General features: G+C 50.9%; 1 protein-coding gene across 1 annotated transcript; it reads left to right on the top strand.

Moving 5' to 3' along the window:
- The first annotated feature begins 4,646 nt into the window (after positions 1 to 4,646).
- Positions 4,647 to 9,140, top strand: OTX1 (orthodenticle homeobox 1). The gene is made up of 3 exons (XM_081101567.1): positions 4,647 to 4,889; positions 5,813 to 5,964; positions 7,230 to 9,140. The coding sequence occupies exons 1-3, from the start codon at positions 4,793 to 4,795 to the stop codon at positions 8,046 to 8,048; spliced, it is 1,068 nt and encodes a 355-aa protein (XP_080957693.1). The 5' UTR covers positions 4,647 to 4,792; the 3' UTR covers positions 8,049 to 9,140.
- The last annotated feature ends 11,289 nt before the right edge of the window (positions 9,141 to 20,429 follow it).

Genomic DNA, 20,429 nt, shown 5'->3' with positions numbered 1-20,429 from the left:
TCCCACCTGGACATTTGCCTAGTGACGGCCGCTCAGTCCTCCACGCCGAGTGCAAGAAACTTTCCATCTCTCTGTCTCTCTCTCTCCCTCCCTCTTCCCTCTCCCCCTCTCCCCTCTCCTCTCCCTTTTCTTCTCTTAATCCCGGGGTTTTATGGGTTGCAATTCTGGATTAGATAAATACCCTCATTAGGGGTGTGTGTGTGGAGGAGGGATCCTGCTACTCGATTCCTCCCAACTTCTCGAGACCACGGCAGCATCTGGAAGCGGGAGCGGCGGCTCCCGCGCGCTGGGCCCTGGGGACCGCCGAGCACATTCCAGCGCCCACAGCGCCCCACCTCGCCGCCCCGACCTCGGCCCGCGCCGAACCTGTAGGCGAAACAGGGTCCGAGGAAGCGGGACCGGAAGGGGTGGCGGGCCCGAGACAGGGCACGCACCCCGGCCCTAGGGGCTAACCCAGGCGCGCGGCGCGCAGGCCCGGGCTGGGGCAGCTCTGGGCTAGGACGTTGCCAGGGCGCCCGCAAACGCTTCCCGCCCCTCCTCCCCCCCAAACAAGTGCGCTCCAGCCCGCGCCTTTTCCCTGGAATGAAGGAGGAGGTGTATTTCGTTTCTTTCTTTAAACCTCGGCACCAGCTCCGGGCGGGGTGGGGTGAGGAGAGCCTGGGGGAGGGGGGGGTTCCAGCCGCCGGCCCCGAGGGCCGCTCCCCGCCGGGGCCTGCGCGATCCTAAGGTGTATCTCCGGCGGGTCAGCGCTGCGCTCCGCACAGTCTCTTCCTTGTTAAACTTTTCTTTCTCATGTTTTTTCCTTTTCTCTCGCTTCTTTTATTGTTTTCTCTCTGTGTCTCTTACTCTCCCTTTTGTGAATGGGCCGCGGTGTCTTTGTTCTGGAGAGAAACGCCCGTGTCGCTGACTTTTGTGAACCAGAGAAGGATCTTGTAAAACCTCTTTTTCTCTTCATACTCCCCATTCACACCCCTCCTCCTTGGCCCCTTTGATTAGATGTTCCCTCATCGTCCAAAAAAAAAAAAAATGTAATTTCGTTGGTCTGGCGGCCACTTTCTTTGAACATTAGCTCGCTTTCAGCTCCAACTTCAATTAGAAGGAGTTGATTTTGAGAGATTAACAAAAGAACCGACCAAAGCCTTATTAAAGGTCCTAAGAAGATCTCGCGGGTCCTTTGAGAAGCAGTTAAGGAAACAGTGTGCCCTCCATCATATTCTGTTACCGTATTTTATTCGGACTCCAAAGGAGAGTGTCGCTGGGGGAGGGGGAAGCACTTTGATGAGCTGCGGCCGCGGCCCCTTTTCACTCAGCGGCTCCCCCTTCGCCTCTCCTCGCCCGGCGCCCGGCCCCGCGGCCCCGGCAGCGCCGGCGCTTCCCACCGCGATGCGCCCGGCGGCTCCCGGACTCGCCCGCACACCGACTCCCGTGCAAACTTTTCTCTCCGCCCGCAGGGGTGGAGGGAAGCGGCGATTAGGGAAAAGGGGTAGGAATTCCTCGAAAGGCAGTAAAGTCCTGCCTAATATTCAGGAGGAGGTGCCATTTAAAAGAATTGCCTTGCTCAGGATTGCGCCGAAAACACTTTTTTTTTTTTTTTTTTTGCGCTTTACAAAGTCCACCCAGGTAGATGTGTTTGAGAAGTTTGTTCGGCTGGGAAACGGGCTTCGCCAGTACGAATAACACGGGGAAGTCGCCCCAGGGAGGCTCCTTCTGTGGCACGTGGGAAAGAAAATGAGGCAGGGGTCTGTGGCCAAGTTTCCCACCAGACTGTCCCTGGCAGAAGGAGGCAGAAGGAAAGAGAAAGTTTCCTATCACAATCTTTCGACTCAGAAGTAGTGTGTGCAAGGGGGAGGAGACGCCGGGCTCCGACGTTGCAGGAGAAGCGTTTAAGATCTGCAAACGCCCTTCGTGGGGGGGTGGGGTGGGGGGGGGTAGGGAACCCCAGGAGACGCCGAGGACCAGGTACGTGGCGCGGCCGCCCCCGGGGTGCTGTTCCCGAGCGCGGGAGTACCGCGGCGCCGAGGCGGGATCTGCGCACCCCGGGCTGTGCGGGCGCTCCGCAGAGCAGCCTGTGCCGGCACGAGCCGCCCGCGGCGTCCGTCTGCAGGTGGCGGCTCAGAAGGAGACGCTGGGGCCCGCGGCGCCACGCGAGGGGCCGGGGGCCGGGGCCGGGGGCCCGCTCTCCTCCAGCACGCGGCGCCGGAGTCCTCGCGCCCACAACCCGGCCGCCCAGCCGGGTGGCGCGCGGGGGAGCGAGAGAACCGGTTCTCCAGCACCTCGCCTCCTCTCTGCCACTCCCTCCGGGGCGCTGAAAGGGCGAGAGGAGGGCGGGGGGCCCAGGGCGGCCTAGGGACCGGCGCCCCTCTCCGCGACCTGGGCTCGGGCACTGCGCACGCCTTCCTTGCCTAGCTCTGTGCCTCGTTTGCCAGCCAAGCCCTGGAGTTAGCGCGCGACCGGGGCGGGGCGGGCGGGCGGCGAGGGCGGGGTGCAGGGGGCGGGGGAGGGCGGGGGCGCGCGGAGGTAACCCCGGGCTCGGGCCGCCATTGCCCGGCTCCCTGTCACTCAGCCCGCGCGGGGCCCGGGATTGGCAGTCTCGCCCCGTTACGCACTCACCTCGCGTTCACATACCCGGGGAGGGCAGTAGAAAGGTGATCAATCTTCATCAGGCTACATTTCCAATCACCTAAACAACCGAGCAAGACAAGCCACTCCGACAAGGTAAATCGCTTGATTTATTTAGTTTGCAAAGTGCCTCTGCAGGACTTCCCCAGCGCCCCCGCCCCACCGCCTCCACGTTGCACCGGGACTGCAGGGGCAACTGCGAGCCACCCTCACCTCTGCCCCTCTCCCCCCCCCCGGCCCTTTCCCCCGAGGCCCCTCGGCGTGGTCCCGGGCGAGGTAGCGTCTGTCTCGGGAGCGTGTAGGGCTTTGCAAACAGTGTCTGTGCAATAAAGTGAAACCTGGAGGGACAGGCACAAAGCCAGTGGAAAGAAAGAGGAAGGAGGAGGGAAGTTGGGGAAAGAAAGAAACCCGGGGGTCCCGGACAGCCTCCAGGCCGGCGGGTAACGAATTCCTCTGCTGCTCTGTCTTGCAGGTTGCCTGCCTGGCGGGTCGGTGAGGGCGCAAAGTAGATGGTGAGCAGTCCCGGCAGCTGAGGGCAGGTAAGGAGGAAGCCGCGGGGCCGCCCTGGGCTCTGAAAACACGCGGGGTGCTCTCGCCTCCCCCTCTTCAGACGGGCCCCCGCTTCCCAGGTCCCGGCAGGTGGGCGAGGCTGGGGGGCGGCCTGGCTCCCGTCAGGGTGCGCCGCCGACCCCAGAGCTCCGCCGCGGCCCCGCGCCCCCGCCTCCTCCGAAGAAACCGAGCTGAAGTGCTAAGTTTGAAGAAAGTCTTTGAAACTCACGCCGCAGCCTAGCAGAGTCCTCATGGCCCAGGAGTCCCGGCTGTTTCCTTTTCATCCCCTTCCCTGCAAATTGGGTTCCCCAGCGCAGGCCGCGGGTCCCCAAGGACAGGAGCGGGAGGCTTGTTTGGCTCCAACTTCTTACCCTGTAACTCCCTAGCGCGGCTCCCAGGCCTGCGTGGAGTTACCAAAAAGCTCAGGGAAGCGACAGGTCCTCTAGGGCCCTGATCCACGGCACTTCCTGACCCCCGAGAGCGGTGCCTCCGGTTCGGGGCACCTGGGAAGCCAAGCTTCGACCCTCCAGCCCGGGTCAGCGCGAGCGACGCCGCCGAGGCCTAGTTCTCCGGCGCGGATGGGGTGCTGGGGCCGCGGGCTCAGCTGGTAGGGTAGGCAGGGAGCGCACGGGACCTGCTGCCCTCAAACCTCCCAAATCTGCCAGACCCTTTGGGGCACAGTCCCCGCCCCGACCCCACTGTCCACACCAGGACCCGGTAGAAAGAAGGACCGCTTGAGTTGGTGAAGAAAGGCCTGCGGCTCCGACGAGGCACCCCTAACCTGGGGCCTTGTCTTAGACCCGCCGAGGCTACAGTGGCCCCTTCTGCGTCTTCTGGCCGGCTGTGGGGGACCTGGGTCAGTAACCGCGGTTGGGGTGCAGTGGGATTTCGGGGGAGCAATTTTTCAGCGGCGAAGCACAGAGAGGCCAGCTGGAGGGGTGGCTGTGGGCTCTGGGGCCCGCACCAGCCGTTGAGTCCTTTGAAGAAGCGCATTCTCCTCTGTGCGCCTCGCGTCTGGGAGAGGCCCAGGTGCTGCTAGCGCCTCACCTTGGTTCTCTAATCTCTATCTTTTAGTCTCGCTTCCTAAAACATTTCAAACAGAATGAAACAATCCCTCATCCTTTGGGCGCCTGCAGCGGGGCCCAGTGCGTTTTTGCTGTGCCGTGTAGGGCCGGCCCTCCCCCGGCTAGAATTTTGCCTACACTTGGGACTTCGCTCACGCCGCGGTTCCGACTCTGACCTCCCAGCGTAGTCCAGCTTTTAACTTCTCCTCACTCCTAGCGATGCCCTACGAGTCTTTGGCCCATTCCAAGCACGAAAAGAGGTGACGCCGACCCAGAAAAGTTTGCTTTTTGAGGAAGTCTTGGTCTTTGGACTAAGGCCTTGTAGAGCCGAATTGACCGCCCAGCGCAGTCCACAGCCTGTGTCCCCTCCCCACCCCGTGGCTCCTTGCCTCTGACAAGACCAGGAAGCCGAGATGGCTGTGAATGACTGTTTCCTTGTGTCTCCTGTCTACACAGGCCGAGCCCCAAGACCCAACAGAGCTTGAAGGACTGCGCGGTGGTAGCCCCGCATTGCGCCTGGCCCCCTGGATCCGTCGGGGCGCCTTCACCCGGCTGTTAGCATGATGTCTTACCTCAAACAACCCCCATACGGCATGAACGGGCTGGGCCTGGCCGGGCCCGCCATGGACCTCCTGCACCCCTCCGTGGGCTATCCGGGTGAGCACCAGCTCCCACCCACCCACCCCCAGTTCCTGCAAATCTTGGGGACCCCCAGCCTCTTGGGTTTGAGCACACACTTTGTTGCTGAGCCGGTCCAGGGAGCCGGATGCCTGGTCTGTTTGTAATGCAGGGGCACGCTGCAGGCTCACAGGGCAGAGTTGCAGGTCGGTGAGGTGGGCCAGGGCAGTGGAAACAGGGCAACGTGCACACCCGGGTGGGACCCTACCCACCACCTGTCTCCTGTCGTGGCCCCACCACCAGCATCGCGATTCGTTTCCCCTGGGTGGCTTTTTTTGGTGTGTGCATGTGTGAATCTCTTCCTTTCCCCCTCGACGTTGAATGAGGAATCTAGACACTCGCCATGCCCTGACAGGAGGAGCAAAGCTGTCCTTCCAGGAAGCAACTGGCTGCGCTGAGGAAGGGGATTCTCTCTCCCTAAATTGTCCTCCAGACCAGTCGTCCGCACCAACTGTTGTACCGCTGATGTGGATGGCTTGAGCCGGATTCTGGCTTCCTTTTCTAGCTCCCACTCTTTCGCTCCCATTTATTCCCTCGAAAAGTGTTTTCCAGGTGGTGTCTCTGTGCACCCCTTCCCCAACCTCCAGCCAGGGAGTTTGTTGGTGTGTGTGTGTGTGTGTGTGTGTGTGTGTGTAAGAAGGGAGACTGCATAATTTCTCTTCCTTTCTTAACCTCTGAGAGTTAGGGAAGGGGGCAGCCCCGGAGCCTTGGAGAGAGTGGCTCGCGGTCACACACATGCACTTCCTACCACCTGTGGCCTCTGGGGCTCGGCCTCTTTTGCTGGGAGCTCGGCTTTCTTTTACGATGTCTTCGCTCAGGGCCTGCCAGGGGCCTGTCCGCGTCCTCTGGCGCGGGTCCTTGCGGCCCCCGCTGACCCGAGGCGCCCCCGCGTGTCCCCTCAGCCACTCCACGGAAGCAGCGGCGGGAGCGCACCACTTTCACGCGCTCGCAGCTGGACGTGCTCGAGGCGCTCTTCGCCAAGACTCGCTACCCTGACATTTTTATGCGCGAGGAGGTGGCGCTCAAGATCAACCTGCCGGAGTCCAGAGTCCAGGTGCGCACGCGGGCGCTCCAGGTCAGGATAGGGGTGCTGGGCCTGGTGGTGGAGGGCCTGGGGTCTGGTTTTGGGGCGGGCTTACAGATTGGGCGGCCCCTCCCAGACCCCCACCCCCTACCCCCACTCTGGTCCTGAGCCTGAAAGAGGGGACAGAGTTAAAGGAGCTAGCTTAGAGCCCTGGATTCGGCCCTTGGCCCCAGGGCGCTTTGGGTATCAAAGGTCCTTTTTAGGATTGCGGGAGAACAAAGAGGCTCCGAAAGTAAAGTGCCCTGAGGGTCCCACACTTGCCCCAATTCCTTCAGGGTCCTGAATTCTGCCTCGCCCTGGCCTTGCAACCCGGGAATCCTGACAGTAGAAGAGTGGCGCTTGGCCGGAGTCTGGTGCCCTATCTGGGAGTTGGCTCCGCGGGTAGTGCCAGTTTAATCAGACGCTTCCTTTGCCACAAGAAGATGCCGAATGCAAAACCGGGCTCTGGGCTTTGCGATGAAAGAGCCCCGAAAAAAATATTGTTTGGATTATAACTCAGAACTCTCCTCGGGAGCCTTTTATCGCGCCTTCTTTTCTCGGAGTCTCGAGAAAGTACCAGGAATGCAATGCCAAGTTCCAGGGCCTTCCAAGATGAGTGAGAGCTTCCTGACTGACTGTCCTATTAGGTTCCCCACTCGGAGCCAAGAAGCCCAAAGAAACTCTGCCGAGGCTTCTCTCCCTCATCTCCCAGTACTGCCTCTGTTCAGCTTCCTCATTTTGCTCCTACTCTCGCCCCAATTCTCGCCCTGCCCACCCCGGGCCTCCCGCCGGCCCACTGGCTCAGACCTCACACTTGGTGACTGTCCCACACTTCCCGGCCTGCTCTGTGCCCCTCCGTTGTTTCCTGCGCTCTAGCTCTAGAAGACAGGGCCTCCAAACGCACACGGGCTGCTGGGAACAGACCACAGCAGCAGTTTAGAGATGGCTGGACCTGTGACTGGACCCACGCAGATGCTCCACCCTAGGGCAGAGTTGCTCCGGGGGTGCGGGGGAGGGGGATGTGTTCACATCCCTACTCGGCCAGAGGAGGGTCTTTGAGCAGTAGGCTGGGGGCGGGCGGAGGAGCTGGGAAGGCTGGGGCTGGGGCAGGGGCTGGCCGGGCTAGAGATGGGGAGGGGCAGAGGCCTCGGTAGGAGTTCGAGGCGTGATCCTAGGCGGGGTGGTGGGCCCCAGGGGCGGGGAGCAGCAAGCTCTACTCGCCTACTGACACACTCTCCCCGACCGGCCCGCTGCAGGTCTGGTTCAAGAACCGTCGTGCCAAATGCCGCCAGCAGCAGCAGAGCGGGAGCGGGACAAAGAACCGCCCGGCCAAGAAGAAGTCGTCCCCGGTGCGGGAGAGCTCGGGCTCCGAAAGCAGTGGCCAGTTCACGCCGCCCGCTGTGTCCAGCTCCGCCTCGTCCTCGAGCTCGGCTTCCAGCGCTTCCGCCAACCCGACGGCCGTGGCGGCCGCAGGCCTGGGCGGGAACCCGGCGGTGGCAGCGCCGTCGTCCTTGAGTACGCCTGCCGCCTCGTCCATCTGGAGTCCGGCCTCCATCTCTCCGGGCTCCGCACCTGCGTCGGTGTCGGTGCCCGAGCCCTTGGCCGCACCTAGCAACGCGTCCTGTATGCAGCGCTCGGTAGCGGCCGGCGCGGCCTCGGCTGCAGCCTCCTATCCCATGTCCTACGGCCAGGGCGGCAGCTATGGCCAGGGCTACCCCGCGCCCTCCTCCTCCTACTTCGGCGGTGTGGACTGCAGCTCCTATCTGGCGCCCATGCACTCGCACCACCACCCGCACCAGCTCAGCCCCATGGCACCATCCTCCATGGCAGGCCACCATCACCACCATCCCCACGCACACCACCCCTTGAGCCAGTCCTCCGGCCACCACCACCACCACCATCACCACCACCACCAGGGCTATGGCAGCTCAGGGCTCGCCTTCAACTCTGCCGACTGCTTGGATTACAAGGAGCCTGGCGCCACCGCAGCTTCCTCTGCTTGGAAACTCAACTTCAACTCGCCCGACTGTCTGGACTATAAAGACCAAGCCTCGTGGCGGTTCCAGGTATTGTGAGCCCAGGAGTGGGAGAGGAGGAAGAGAAACGAAACTACCTACGCTCCCTGTGGTCCCCGTCCTGTTGCTGCTGCTGCACCACCCGCCTTTGCCTCGGCTTCTCCAGATCTGATTTTCATGCCCCTAAACGATGCCCATGGCCTGCACTGCCACCCTCACCTTCGTGCCACTTGCTAGGGTAGGAGGTGCAAATCCACCCACCCCTTTGACGAAGGGACCGGTGCTTTGGCTTGGCCCACAAGTTCTATACGGCAGCGAGCGCTGTGTGCTCTCCCCTTTAACCCGACCGAACTCCTAATTCACCCTCTCCCAGTCTTTCTGGACAATTAGTATGCACTTGCAGCCTTCGGAGGCTCTCGGCTCTGACCGGCTGTTTGAGCCCTACACTTTTATTTATTCTTCCTGGACACTGGAGTCACTAACTGGCATGTGTTTGCCCATTTGAGTGCACCCACACTCTCCTCCCAAACACCCACCGCGTATTCTTCCCGTGCAGGCTGCCGTCCCTTCATCTGCCCTGGGCCCCGCTCCCCGCCTGCAGGCCCGAGCTCTCGGCTCTTCCTCCTCCCAGGATGCAGGATGCGCTGGGGCCGGGCCCGGAGGAGGCGCCCCCCGCTTCTCACGCTCAGCCCCGCCCCGCGTAGACCAGGCTCATGCTTCCGCCTCAGCGGGAATGCTGTACATAGTCGGTCCGTTCCAAGGACCACTCACACTTTCTAGTGGCTGTTGGTTGAACTGAAGCATATCTCGTTTTAGCGCCCAGGAAATAGAACTTTAAGATATATACAACATATATATATATACATATACACATCTATATATAAAACAAAAGCAAAAATATTTCCCTCTGTCCCCCTGCTTCTCTTCCTCAAACGATGGCGCTTTTACTTTCTCAGTTGTTCAAAGCTGCCCTGCCCTCACACCTTTTCCCTGTTTGTATTTATTAAAGAGAACCGTTTGGGCACCGGGGATCGGAGGGCCCGGAGTGTGGAGGAAGCGGAAAAGTCAGGTTAGAGGGGAGGGGGCTGGGCTGGGGCGCAGGGCTGTGTCCTTCAGGGCTAAGCACAGGGTCGCAGTTCTGGTTGAGAGACCAAAAAAGAAAAAAGAAAAAAAAGGAAAGAAAAACATATTATGGGAAAACAAACAAACCCAGGTCCCAAACCCCAGTTCCCATTCCCGCCAGCTTCTCTCTCTCAGCCTCCCCTGTTTTGTCTAGTGAGTTCTTAGTGCACCTCGCGCTTCCAAATATGCGGCCCGCCCGCCCGCGCCTGTGTATCAATTTTGGCTTTGGCCGTTTTGTCCGGTAGGTGGGAAAGTAATTTGTAAATTTAATTTGTCCGATGTGAAGATCACAAATTACTTGTTGAAATGTGAGGCAGCCCCCCACCCCGTTTATCTACATAACTTCCCGAAAATAAATGCAAATTCATGAACGAACGGCTTGTCAGTGTGGCTCTTCTGATTCTAGCACTGGATCCAGGTCTTGGGGCCCTGAAGCGGGGGTGGAGGGCGGACGCCACTCCGTGTTAATAACCCGCGTGTTAATGATCTGTGTGCAGCTGGAGGCCGAAGGGTAGGGCGGGAAGACGTGGCGGGAGGAGTCCCCAGGAACATTCTTTAGAGGGTGTCCTCCCCTCCCGGTCAGCCAGGCCTCTTCCCCTATTCGGCCCTAGGCCAGGCGGTTTGACCCCGCATCCCCTCCTGCCATCCAGGGCAGAGACAGGTGTCAGGACTCAATTCCCCGAAGCGATTCCTTTCTCTTTAGAGGCAGGAGCCTGGCAATGATTTCTTCACCCTAATTGCTTGCACCAGAAAGGAGAGGGGGAGGGGAAGAGGGTCGGGAGGCGGGAAAGGATAGCTCTGTAATGCTCTCAGAGCTGAGCCAAAAAAGAAAAAGAAAACAAAACAACCAAAAAAACCGCACCAAAAAAACCCAAATGATCCGTGTCCTGCACGTTGGCAGCAGACAACCTTCCTTTCTGCCGAGCTGCGCCGGGGGAGGGGGTGGGGATGGGGGGGGCTTCAGAAGGCTGGGGGACCCGAGTCATTCCGCCTCAGCCCCTCTCCAGAAGTAGCCAAGGTACCTGGTTCGCGCTGTGAAGGTTAAAACGCAAACACAACGTCTAAAACCGTGGACGCGGATGCGTCCCACTTGGGCTTGCAGCGGGAGGTCGGAAAGGAGCCCCCCCCCCCCGGAGGTGGGATGGGGGAGGGATGGAGAGGGGCGATGCCCCCAGGAAACCCAGAGCCCAGCTCTCCGACTCTGGCCTGGAACCTCCTGGGTGTGAGGCCGAGAAGCTGCTCAACTGGTCCCCGCGCAGGAAGGAAATAAGGAAACAACGAAAAGTTCCCTGCGAAGTGACCAACACGCCCTGCGCTTTCTGTTCCGTGTGAGGCCGGAGCACACTTCGCGAGGCCCGCCCCCCCACCCCCCGGGTCCCGCTCCGCCCGGGCTGCGGGCGCCGGCGGCAGCAAGCCTTCCCGGGCGCGTGCACCCTGCGCACCGCGTAGGCCAGGCCCGGCCGGGGCCGCGTGCGCTCCCGCGCGGACAGCCCGGCCAGCCCGGCTCCGCGGAGGCCCGCTGGAGGGCGCCGCCGGCCCCGCCGAACCCGCCCCGCGGCGCCGCCCCCGGAGGGAGACCCCTGGCGCGGGTCCCGGTCGCGCCCGCGCGGGCTCCTCCTTAAAAGCCCGGCCCGGACGGCCCTGCGTGGCGCGTCGGCCCCTCGGTGCGCGGCCAGCACGTGCCAGCGGCCCCGCCGAGGCGCGTCCAGGTCTCGCCAGAGGGGCCCGGGTGTCCGGCTGCAGGACTCCGGGGGGCTCCTCACCGACCCCGCCCGGCCCACCCGGGGCCCTGGCGCTCGCAGCCGCTGGGCCAGTGCCATTCGAGACCCAGGTGCTGGGCCGCCCCACGGGCAGTTCCCGAGGCCGGTTCCCTGCGGCCCACGGCCCCCCCTGGCGGCTCCGTGGAAGGGAACCGGGAGCCCCGGCTTTGCACCTGCTGGACACCTGTGCGGCCTCGGAACAAGGTACCCAACCCCTGGGCCTCGCTTTCGCCGCATTTGTTACCCGGCCCCCCGGGCCTGGGGCGCCCCGAACTTCACACTTGGAGGCGGTGTGTGGGTCAGACGCGTCCCGTGGCCCGGCCACTCCTTGGGCAGACGGGCGGGTGGCCAGGAGCCGGAGGCCTGGCGGAGTTCCCGCCCGACGGGGCTTCGAGAGGAGGCACGTGCTTCCCCAGGGCCTCCCCGCCTGCGCCAGGCCCCGCGGGGCTGCTAGCACCCAGGGCTGGTGCGCGGGGCCTCGGGGACGCGGGAGCTGGAGGGCCCCCCCTCCCCCGAGGCGGAGGGGGCCAGGCGGGCCAGGTGAGCCCCGGGAGGCGAAGGTCCTTCCCAGCCCGGCCACCTGTGGACCGGCAGGTGGTGGGAGACCGGTCCTCGCTCCCCCTTCTCCGGAGGAGGGATTTGTTGGGTTTGGGTTTGGGTATTCCTGACACACACGAAGCAGTTGGAACGGAAGCAGTTCAAGGAGACTGAGCAACTTCAGGACATTTAGCAGCGTTAAGACTCAGCAGTTTTCTTGCTTTGGGTGCTCAACGAAATCTGCATGTTTTCTACTCACAGCTCGTATGCTCCTTTCATACACCTGGGCGGGAAAGTACACCCTTAAGTGAGCATGGTCTGAGGTGCCTTAGGGGTATAGGGTAGGTCATATTTTTGAATTTTTTTTAAATTAAAACAAACATTAAAACCACCTGGAGGGAGCGCACCGCATTAATTTGCTGAAACTCTGAAAAGAGCGGGTGAAGTAACCCCGTTTGTTGCAGAGCTTTCCAGGACTCGTTGATGGTAGCTACAGGGGTGTGTGGAGACATTTCCCTAAATTGAGTGCGTCTTTTGTTTTTAAGAAAAAAGTCCTCACACCTGCGAGGAAAAACAGGTAAAAAGACTTTGAATGTCAGCAAATTCATGCCTGTTATATTACAGAAACAAAAAAACCTGAGTGGTTTCATGTACTGTATCGAAATTACTAGTTTTTCATGTATTTTGCTCAAAATAGCAGTTTCACAGGAAAGTTGAGATTTTTTTTTTAAAGTTGTGAAAATAAATGGTAAATTCACTACTCTGGCAGAATTAATGCTATTGATGTCATTAAGCCCTGGTAGGGACTAAGAATTTAGAGATATAGAAATAAAATACTTCTGACATATTAAATATAGTTAATATATACACTATTGGTAAAGAAAATCTGTATCATTACTATTCAAGACCAAAAAAAAAAATCACTTGGCTTCTGTTGCAGAATTAATTTAAGAACAGCAACAAGATATCTTTATAAAATTCCTTAATTGAAACTGAACTTCTCAAAAAGTTATTTTATATTTTCCACACTTTTCTCTCCCTTCCCCCATACATCTTAATGTCTGAAATGAGAATGAAGAAAGTTCTTAAATTTACTACAATGAATATTTGTATTCAACAATATCATACTTAAGGTAAAAACCACTAACTAGAAAATGAATACCAAGTAACAATGCTTTGCTTGTTTGACAACAAGAAAACTGATTCATTGTCTTTAAGAAAGAATAGTTTAATTAAATGTGTGGGTATCTGGAATATACTTATTGAAAGCGAGAAGGGTTTGAGGCACTCTGTTTAGGAGATGGTTCTTAAAAAAGCAATTATGCCTCTTAATCATCCTGTTAACATTGACCAGGGAAAAAAAAAGACTGATTTATTTTATTTTATTTTTTGGTGGGGAGAGAGCATGCCATTTTGACATAATGATTGTTTCTTTAACCATGCTTTAAAAATGAGTTGGATTTTACTTAAAACACATTAGGTTCAGTCTTTTCAAAAGTTTTTAAAAATAAAACATGTTTCCCAGGAAACTTCCAGTAATTTAGGTGAAATGGCAATTACATAAGATAGCCAAAGTTGAAACTGCTTTTAAATATATCCATTGTTTTCCTTAGAAAAAGAATAAAGTGAGGAAGTGTATGGTGTGCTCATAATAACTACAGTGTATATCCCTCTAATTATGAAATTATACTTTCATGTTTCTAGGACTATTACTTCAAAGATTAGGATATACTTAAAAATATTTTAGAGTTTTTTTCTGATCAAATAGGATTTAGGCTTGATTTAATCAGTGTCAACCCATCAAAATTTAAATGTTGAAAATCTATTGTGTTTCTAAAAATTGTACTTCTCCTACCCCTTTGGATAATTTACTTGGTGACTAACATAATCAAAGACACAAAATTCCATTCTATTCCAGAGGTCATAAATACTCTGTTTTTCAAAGGTTATTCTTTATTGAATAGCTTATAAAACTATTTTTAGAAAAATTTAGAAATTCTTTTAAAGTGGACTGCAAAATTAGTATTTAAGGAACTTGAGACTTTTTTTCAGGATTGGAGTATAAATAAACAACTATTTTTGACATTTGGGGTAAAATTAATTTAAATGTAGGATTAAATGGTCTCGGATTCAACGACTTGGTGTCTAAAGAGCTCATAAAACATTTTTAGGATACAAATATTCTTATTTATATTCAGAGCTCTAAATACTTACAAGATATGCCATTATCTGTCATAGATATTTAAATATAGAAATCATTTTCTTTTTAAAGTTTACTTAAAAATTTTTATTGTGAAATAAACATACAAAAGAAAGTAAGACAAATATATACACTTTAAAGAGAAAGGAAAATTATTAGGAGCAACAAGTTCTTAAATACTTGAAAAGGTAGATTTGGAGTTGGTTACAATATCAATGTTTAAATTTTTTTTTTAAATATATTTTATTGATTTTTTACAGAGAGGAAGGGAGAGAGATAGAGAGTCAGAAACATCGATGAGAGAGAAACATCCATCAGCCGCCTCCTGCACATCTCCCACTGGGGATGTGCCCGCAACCCAGGTACATGCCCCTGACCGGAATCGAACCCGGGACCCCCCCAGTCCGCAGGCCGACGCTCTATCCACTGAGCCAAACCGGCCCTGGCCAGTGTTTAAATTTGATGTTACATAAATTATGTCTATGTTTTAGGGGTTTTAAGTTCTTCAGAGTAGTGGCTGTTAATATAAGGACACCTTTTTAAGGCAGAAAAATAAAATCATAGGATATAAAAGTTTTGTTTTATATTTATTTGTAATTTTAATAAAAGGGCACCAAAAACTATCTTCTTGTCTCCCAAGCATGGCTATTTGATTTCATCCAAAGCTATAGAGCTTCAGCTCTTGAATTTATTACTGATGACTCTTAAATCCATATTTCTAGGTCAGACCTCTCTGTTGGACTTCAGATACCTATTCATACACTAAAAAGAGGCCTTTGGATTTTAGCTCTTAGGAAGTTAATGATATGATATCAATATTTGCTTTAAAATGAAGGAAGAAGAGAAAGGATGGGTGAAGTATAGATGAAACAAGATTAGTCATGAGTTGATTGTTTGAAGCTGAGTGAGAAGACATATAACTTCATTATAGTATAGTTTCGTGTATTTAATACTTTTGTGCCCTAGCTGGTTTGGCTCAGCGGTTAGAGCGTTGGCCTGAGGACTGAAGGGTCACAGGCTCAATTCCTGTCAAGGGCACATGTCTCGATCCCAGCTCCAGGGGGCGCATGTGGGAGGCAACCAATCTATGCAACCAATGGCTGTGTCTCTCTCATGCCAATGTCTCTCTCTCTCTCTCTCTCTCTCTCTCTCTCTCTCTCTCTCTCTCTGCCTCCCCCTCCCTTACACTGTATCTTAAAATCAATGGAAAGGATATCCTCAGGTGAGGATTAACAAAATAATAATAATTCTTTTGTAATAAAAAGTAAATAAAAACATTAGTTTGCAGAAAGTGGTTGTAGCAGTGTGTTGAGGAAATTGAGTTTCCCATGCTTTGAAGCTGATGGTATTATTCACATGTATTCTTTTCGTCTGCTCTGGTGGCTGATGGTCTTGTGTGGTTGGTTGGTGTGAGGCTCAGAGTGGTTTGGTTATTTACTCAAAGCTGCATGGTTGGCAGGTGGTAAAAAAGATTGATACTCAGTCTTTTCTTTATTTCTTTTATTAGCATTTATTTTATGCTGAACTGACTCTCAGGCTGTAAGTTTTTGTTCAGTTTCTTCTGATATTTTTTTCTTTTGTGCAACTTCCTCTCAGGTTTAGGAAGAATCTGCACTTTTTCAGTAGGATCATCTCAGTGCGGCAGGGAGAGTTCACATACGGGTTAATCCGCCCATGAGCTCGGTAAAGTCTGCATCACATCTTGGGAATTTGTTCAGCTGGGTGCGCTCAATGACCAGAGAATCTACATCTAAACCCTTAAGTGCAGCATGACTCTCTGCATCTGTAAGCTCCTGCAGCAAAAATGAAGCATCTTTTGGGGCCACCAACCCTGCGTCCAGCCCCACTGTGTGGCCTGGGCACACTTAGCAGCTCCACCCTGTGACAAAGGAGTGCAAAGTGACATCCTTCAGGTAGGCAGACCCTGGTGGCCTGGGCAGTTTCATGAGTGTTCTTAAAGTGAACTTGAAAATTTGATCCTCTTGATTTGCATGATTTTGTGGAGTTTTCTGAGTCAAGAGAATACCGTAGTGAACCATTTTCAGAAGTCACCTCAGGCTGCTCCTGGGAGAAGCTGGTACTTTTCTTCAAATCCAATGTTCTTTTGACTATAAGAGCTACCTAAAGTATATTAAAACACATTAATTAAAAAACACACAAAATCACTTGAGAATCAGATTACCAGATAGACATTAGCAAAACATGCTTTATCTAAGTTCACGTTGTAAAATTTGTTTTGGTAACTGACTATTATTTCCTGGGACAGTAATACCTTTATATAAGTTTCTGGACATTACCTCAATATCACTTTGAGTGTTCAGAAAAATATTAATAGAGCATTAAGTGAGGTTAGTCTGATATCAGGTATCTTTATTTCTTACTAATTTTAGTTCTTTCCTAATTTTAATTTCTAAGTAATTTTAAAATTCCTTACTGGTTGGTCCATTTTTGTGCATGGTGCTTTTTGTTCTTGGCTGAGCCTTTTTGCTCCTTAGAATATTGCTTTGCTACATTCTAGGAGTTCTAATCCAGGGAAAGTTGTGACCAGATACGGAGTTGAGGTTAGATTAATATCTCTGTAGATGAGGCATAATTTGTTTGTAAGTAGATATTTAAAATCTCACCGATCCTAGCAAATCCCTGTCTTTTTAGGGTATATTTTCTCTTTCAGAGATCACATCACTGCATACATCTGGAATTTTTTTTATTGAAAAGCAAAAGTCTCATTTACATTGTATCTTTTAAAAAATATGTTTTTATTAATTTGGGTTTTCTTTAGAGAAAGGGAGAAGGAAGGAGGAAGGGTAGAAGGAAGGGAGGGAATGAGGAAGAGAGAGAGAGAGAAACATCAATGAGAGAACATCAATGGGCTGCCTGCCTCCTACATACCACCTACTGGGGTTGAGCCTGCAACCCAGGCATGTGCCCTAAATTGAACCTGTGACCTCTTGATGCATGGGACGGTGCTCAGTTCACTGAGCCACACCAGCTGGGCTAAATTATATTTTTATTTCTTCAGTTTTTAAGTACTCTTTTTTTTTTTTTTTAAAGATATGGACTTTTGTTTATTGCTTTTTTTTTTTCCTTTTTTAATCCTCACCTGAGGACATTTTTCCATTGATTTTTAGAGCAGAAGAGAGAGGGAAAGGCAGAGAGAAGCACATCGATTAGTTTACTCCTACACGAGCTCCAAACAGGGCCTGGACCGGGGAGGAGCCTGCAACCAAGGCACATGCCCTTGATGAGAATCAAACCTAGAACCCTTTGGTCCACAGGCCGATGCTCTATCCACTGAGCCAAACTGGCTAGGGCAGTTTTTTAGAACACTTGATCTCATGCTTCTATTTCTGCTACTGACTTCTTCAGTCTTGATCTTACCCGGCCTTAAAAAAAAAGGTTGTCTGTGTTTAATGTTTGAAGAAGAATATAGCTAGCAATTAGCATATATTTCCTCCTGTTTTTCCTCAGTAGAGGCTTACACTTTGTCATATACTCAGATCAGCACCTGTTAATTCCTGCACACCTTTTTATTTGTACATTTTGGAACTGAGTTCACCCTCACCCCCCTTAATATTGTATACCAGGCTATAAAATAGCTAAATCTTTTATCCCAAGAGAGATTAGAAGTCTGCCAGGATCCTAATGCTAAGAGGGGCCTAAGAGATACGCCAGCAGGTCCTCAAATATCATTTTTATTCATAGTTGTTTTGTTATAACATTGATGAGATGATAAGACATTAACTCTTGTTTATATCAATTAGCCTGTACTAAAATTGGTTTACTTCATTTTATGCTGTTTCTTTTAAAGCTGCAGAGTCTATAATGAGGATAAAAAAGGACTTGCTGTACTCCTGGATCTGGGCACAGTGACAGATACAAGGTAGGTCTCAACAGTGTTTGTTGAATGAAATCCAGTCCTCAGCCTTGAAACAGATTTAAATGTAATTTATCTCGGATCTATCTTCTTTGTGGTACTCGAAGTTTTAAATGGATTGAATAGCCTGTTTTATTCATCTCTTTTAATCACTCTTAGAATCAAAATCTCTTTAGTTACTTCTCACTATTACATCTCTTGTTAAATGTAGACATTTTCAAAATTTTGTTCGTTAACATTTTGTTACAATATATAGTTTTAAGTCCATAAAATTTATATGCATGTTTTATCAAGTGGTTATCAACTTAACACCTGTTATCACTACTGCTAAGGTCAAGGAGTATAAAATTATTGGGATCGAAAAATTCCCATGAGTATCCCTTGCCTGTTACAATCACTCCTGTCTCCCCAGAGGTAACCACTATCCTGTCATTATAGTAATTGTTTCCTTTTCTCTTTTATCTTAACCACCTGTATATGAATGTCTAAAAAAACTGATATATATATATATATGAATTTTATATGAATGGGATTATATTGCATTAATTTTGTAACTTGTTTTTTTCATTTAACGTTATATTTATAAGGTTCATCCATGTTACTGCGTGTATCTTCTTCATTTTCTTCGCTGTATAGGATTCCATTATGTGAATAGGCCACATTTATTGATTTGCTTTACTGTTGACAGACATTTAGGATGCTTCCAGTTTAGGACAATTATAATGGTGTTGCTCTGAACATTCTGTCATGTATATCCTACTGCACATAAAGATGCAAATCTCTAGAGTATATGATTGGAGTGAAATTTTTGAGCCACAGGGGACACATATTTCAACTTGACTAGACACTGTCACAGTTTCCCAAATTGGTTGTTTTAATTTATATTCCAAATCATGTCTGAGAATTTTAGTCGCTCCAGGTCTTTGTCAAAGCTTAGTACTGTTAGGCTTTTAAAATTTTGCCAATTCTGGTGTGTAGTAATACCTTGTGGTTTTAATTTTTATTTTCTTGATTACTGGTGAGATTGAGCCTCTGTTCTTACATTTGTTGTCTATTTGGATATCTCTTTTTTTGTGAAGTGCCTGTTCTTATAGTTTCTTCTTTTTCTAGTAAATGGTTTAACTTTTCTTTTTGATTTGTAAGAGTTCTTTACCTAGCCCTGACCGGTTTGGCTCAGTGGATAGAGTGTCGGCCTGCGGACTGCAGGGTCCCAGGTTCGATTCTGGTCAAGGGCATGTACCTTGGTTGCGGGCACATCCCCAGTAGGGGGTGTTCAGGAAGCAGCTGAATTGATGTTTCTCTCTCATCGATGTTTCTAACTCTCTATTCCTCTCCTTCTCCCTTCCTTTCTGTAAAAAATTCAATAAAATATATTTTTTAAAAAAAGAGTTCTTTACCTATCCCCATTGTCAGTTATATATGTTTCAGGTATTTTTCCCACTTTGCCTATTGTCCCTTCATTCTTTCTTATGGCATTTTTAGTAGCTGGATTTATTAATCTTTTTCCTTTTGATTGGTGCCTTTTGTGTGTCTTGTTGAGGAAATCCTTTTTAACCTCATGATCAAGAAAATATTTCTCCATATTTTTTATAAAAGATTCCTTGTAAAAGACTTACCTTAAATATTTATCATCTGACTTTTTGTTATGTGTAGTATTTGGCAGTGGCTCCTCTCCTTCTTGAAACTTCTGCTCACATGACTGTAAATGTTATCTTTGTTTCTAATTCTAAAAATCTATATTTTCAGTGTATGGAATGATGCTTCAACCAGCGAAGCCACCTGGCCAGGGCTTATATTTTTGGTATTGACTATACTTCTTAGCTGAGATTCTTATTTCCAACAGTCCCCTGGATCTCTCTACTTGAATGTCTTGCAGATGTCTGCAAATATTTCAGTTTAAGCTCATTAAAAAAAATCTTTTTTTTTTTTTGGTTAAGATTAAATCATCATATAAGCCAAAACACATGATGGAATCTTAAATTCTTATTTCCCTGCCTTCTCCAATCACATAGCCATCGTGTCTGAGCAATTCTACTTCTGAAATGCATGTCAAATCCTTCCAGTTCCTCAGCTACTGCTCCGAGTTCCACCTCGTCTGGTACAATAGCCTTCCAGTCGGTTTCCCTGCCTTCTTCCTGTTCCTCTGCTCCAGTCAGTCAGTCAGTCACACTGCCACAGAGTCTTCCTTCGAAGACACAAATCCCAGCTCTTTCCTGCCTTTATGGCTTTTCATTGCCTGCATTATAACAAAATTCAAATTCCTTCACATGGCTTCTACCATCCCTCTGCAGGAATCTCATGTTTTAGTCTCACTAGGCTACTTTTTTATTTTCCAAAGAAGCTTTGCATTATGTTGTGCCCTTTTTCATGTTCCCTCTGCTTGGAATAGTCTTCTTCTACCTCTTCCCACTGGGAAAATCCTATTTCTTCCACTACCATTCCCAGAAAGAATTAATCCTTCCTGCCTCTGGGCTTCCTATAGCACTTTGTTCATACCATTATTGCAGTACTTATCATATTGCTTTATATTTATTACTTTTATGTATCTGTCTCCTATGCTAGGCCATGAGGTTTTTGAAGGCAGAGAATATGTTTTACTTATCTTTTTTATTAGAAGCTAGCAGTGCCTGGTATAAAATAGTACTCAATAAATGTTTGAATTAAAAAATTGTGCTAACCTTAAAAAAGAAAATAGAAATGTGTGCATTGACTTAAAAGTTGAGAAATGGGAAAAGTATTGATGAAAGAGTACACTGAGCTGTTTCTTTTTTTTTTAAAAAAAAATATATATTTTATTGATTTTTTACAGAGAGGAAGGGAGAGTGATAGAGAGTTAGAAACATCAGATGAGAGAGAAACATCGATCAGCTGCATCCCTACTGGGGATGTGCCCGTAACCAAGGTACATGCCTTTGACCAGAATCGAACCTGGGACCCTTCAGTCCACA

The sequence above is a fragment of the Myotis nattereri genome (genome assembly GCF_964212035.1).
Source record: "Myotis nattereri genome assembly, chromosome: 10".
In the NCBI taxonomy this organism is placed as follows: Eukaryota; Metazoa; Chordata; class Mammalia; order Chiroptera; family Vespertilionidae; genus Myotis; species Myotis nattereri.
The sequence above is the reverse complement of the archived record's forward strand: the minus strand, read 5'-3'. Positions and strand labels throughout refer to the sequence as shown.

What these genes read in the sequence shown, in the direction of transcription:
- OTX1 (XM_081101567.1), top strand. Translation starts at nt 4,793, where the DNA reads ATGATGTCTTACCTCAAACAACCCCCATACGGCATGAACGGGCTGGGC. An exon ending in CCCCTCCGTGGGCTATCCGG is followed by an intron (nt 4,890 to 5,812) that starts GTGAGCACCAGC and finishes GTGTCCCCTCAG; the next exon opens with CCACTCCACGGAAGCAGCGG. An exon ending in TGCCGGAGTCCAGAGTCCAG is followed by an intron (nt 5,965 to 7,229) that starts GTGCGCACGCGG and finishes GGCCCGCTGCAG; the next exon opens with GTCTGGTTCAAGAACCGTCG.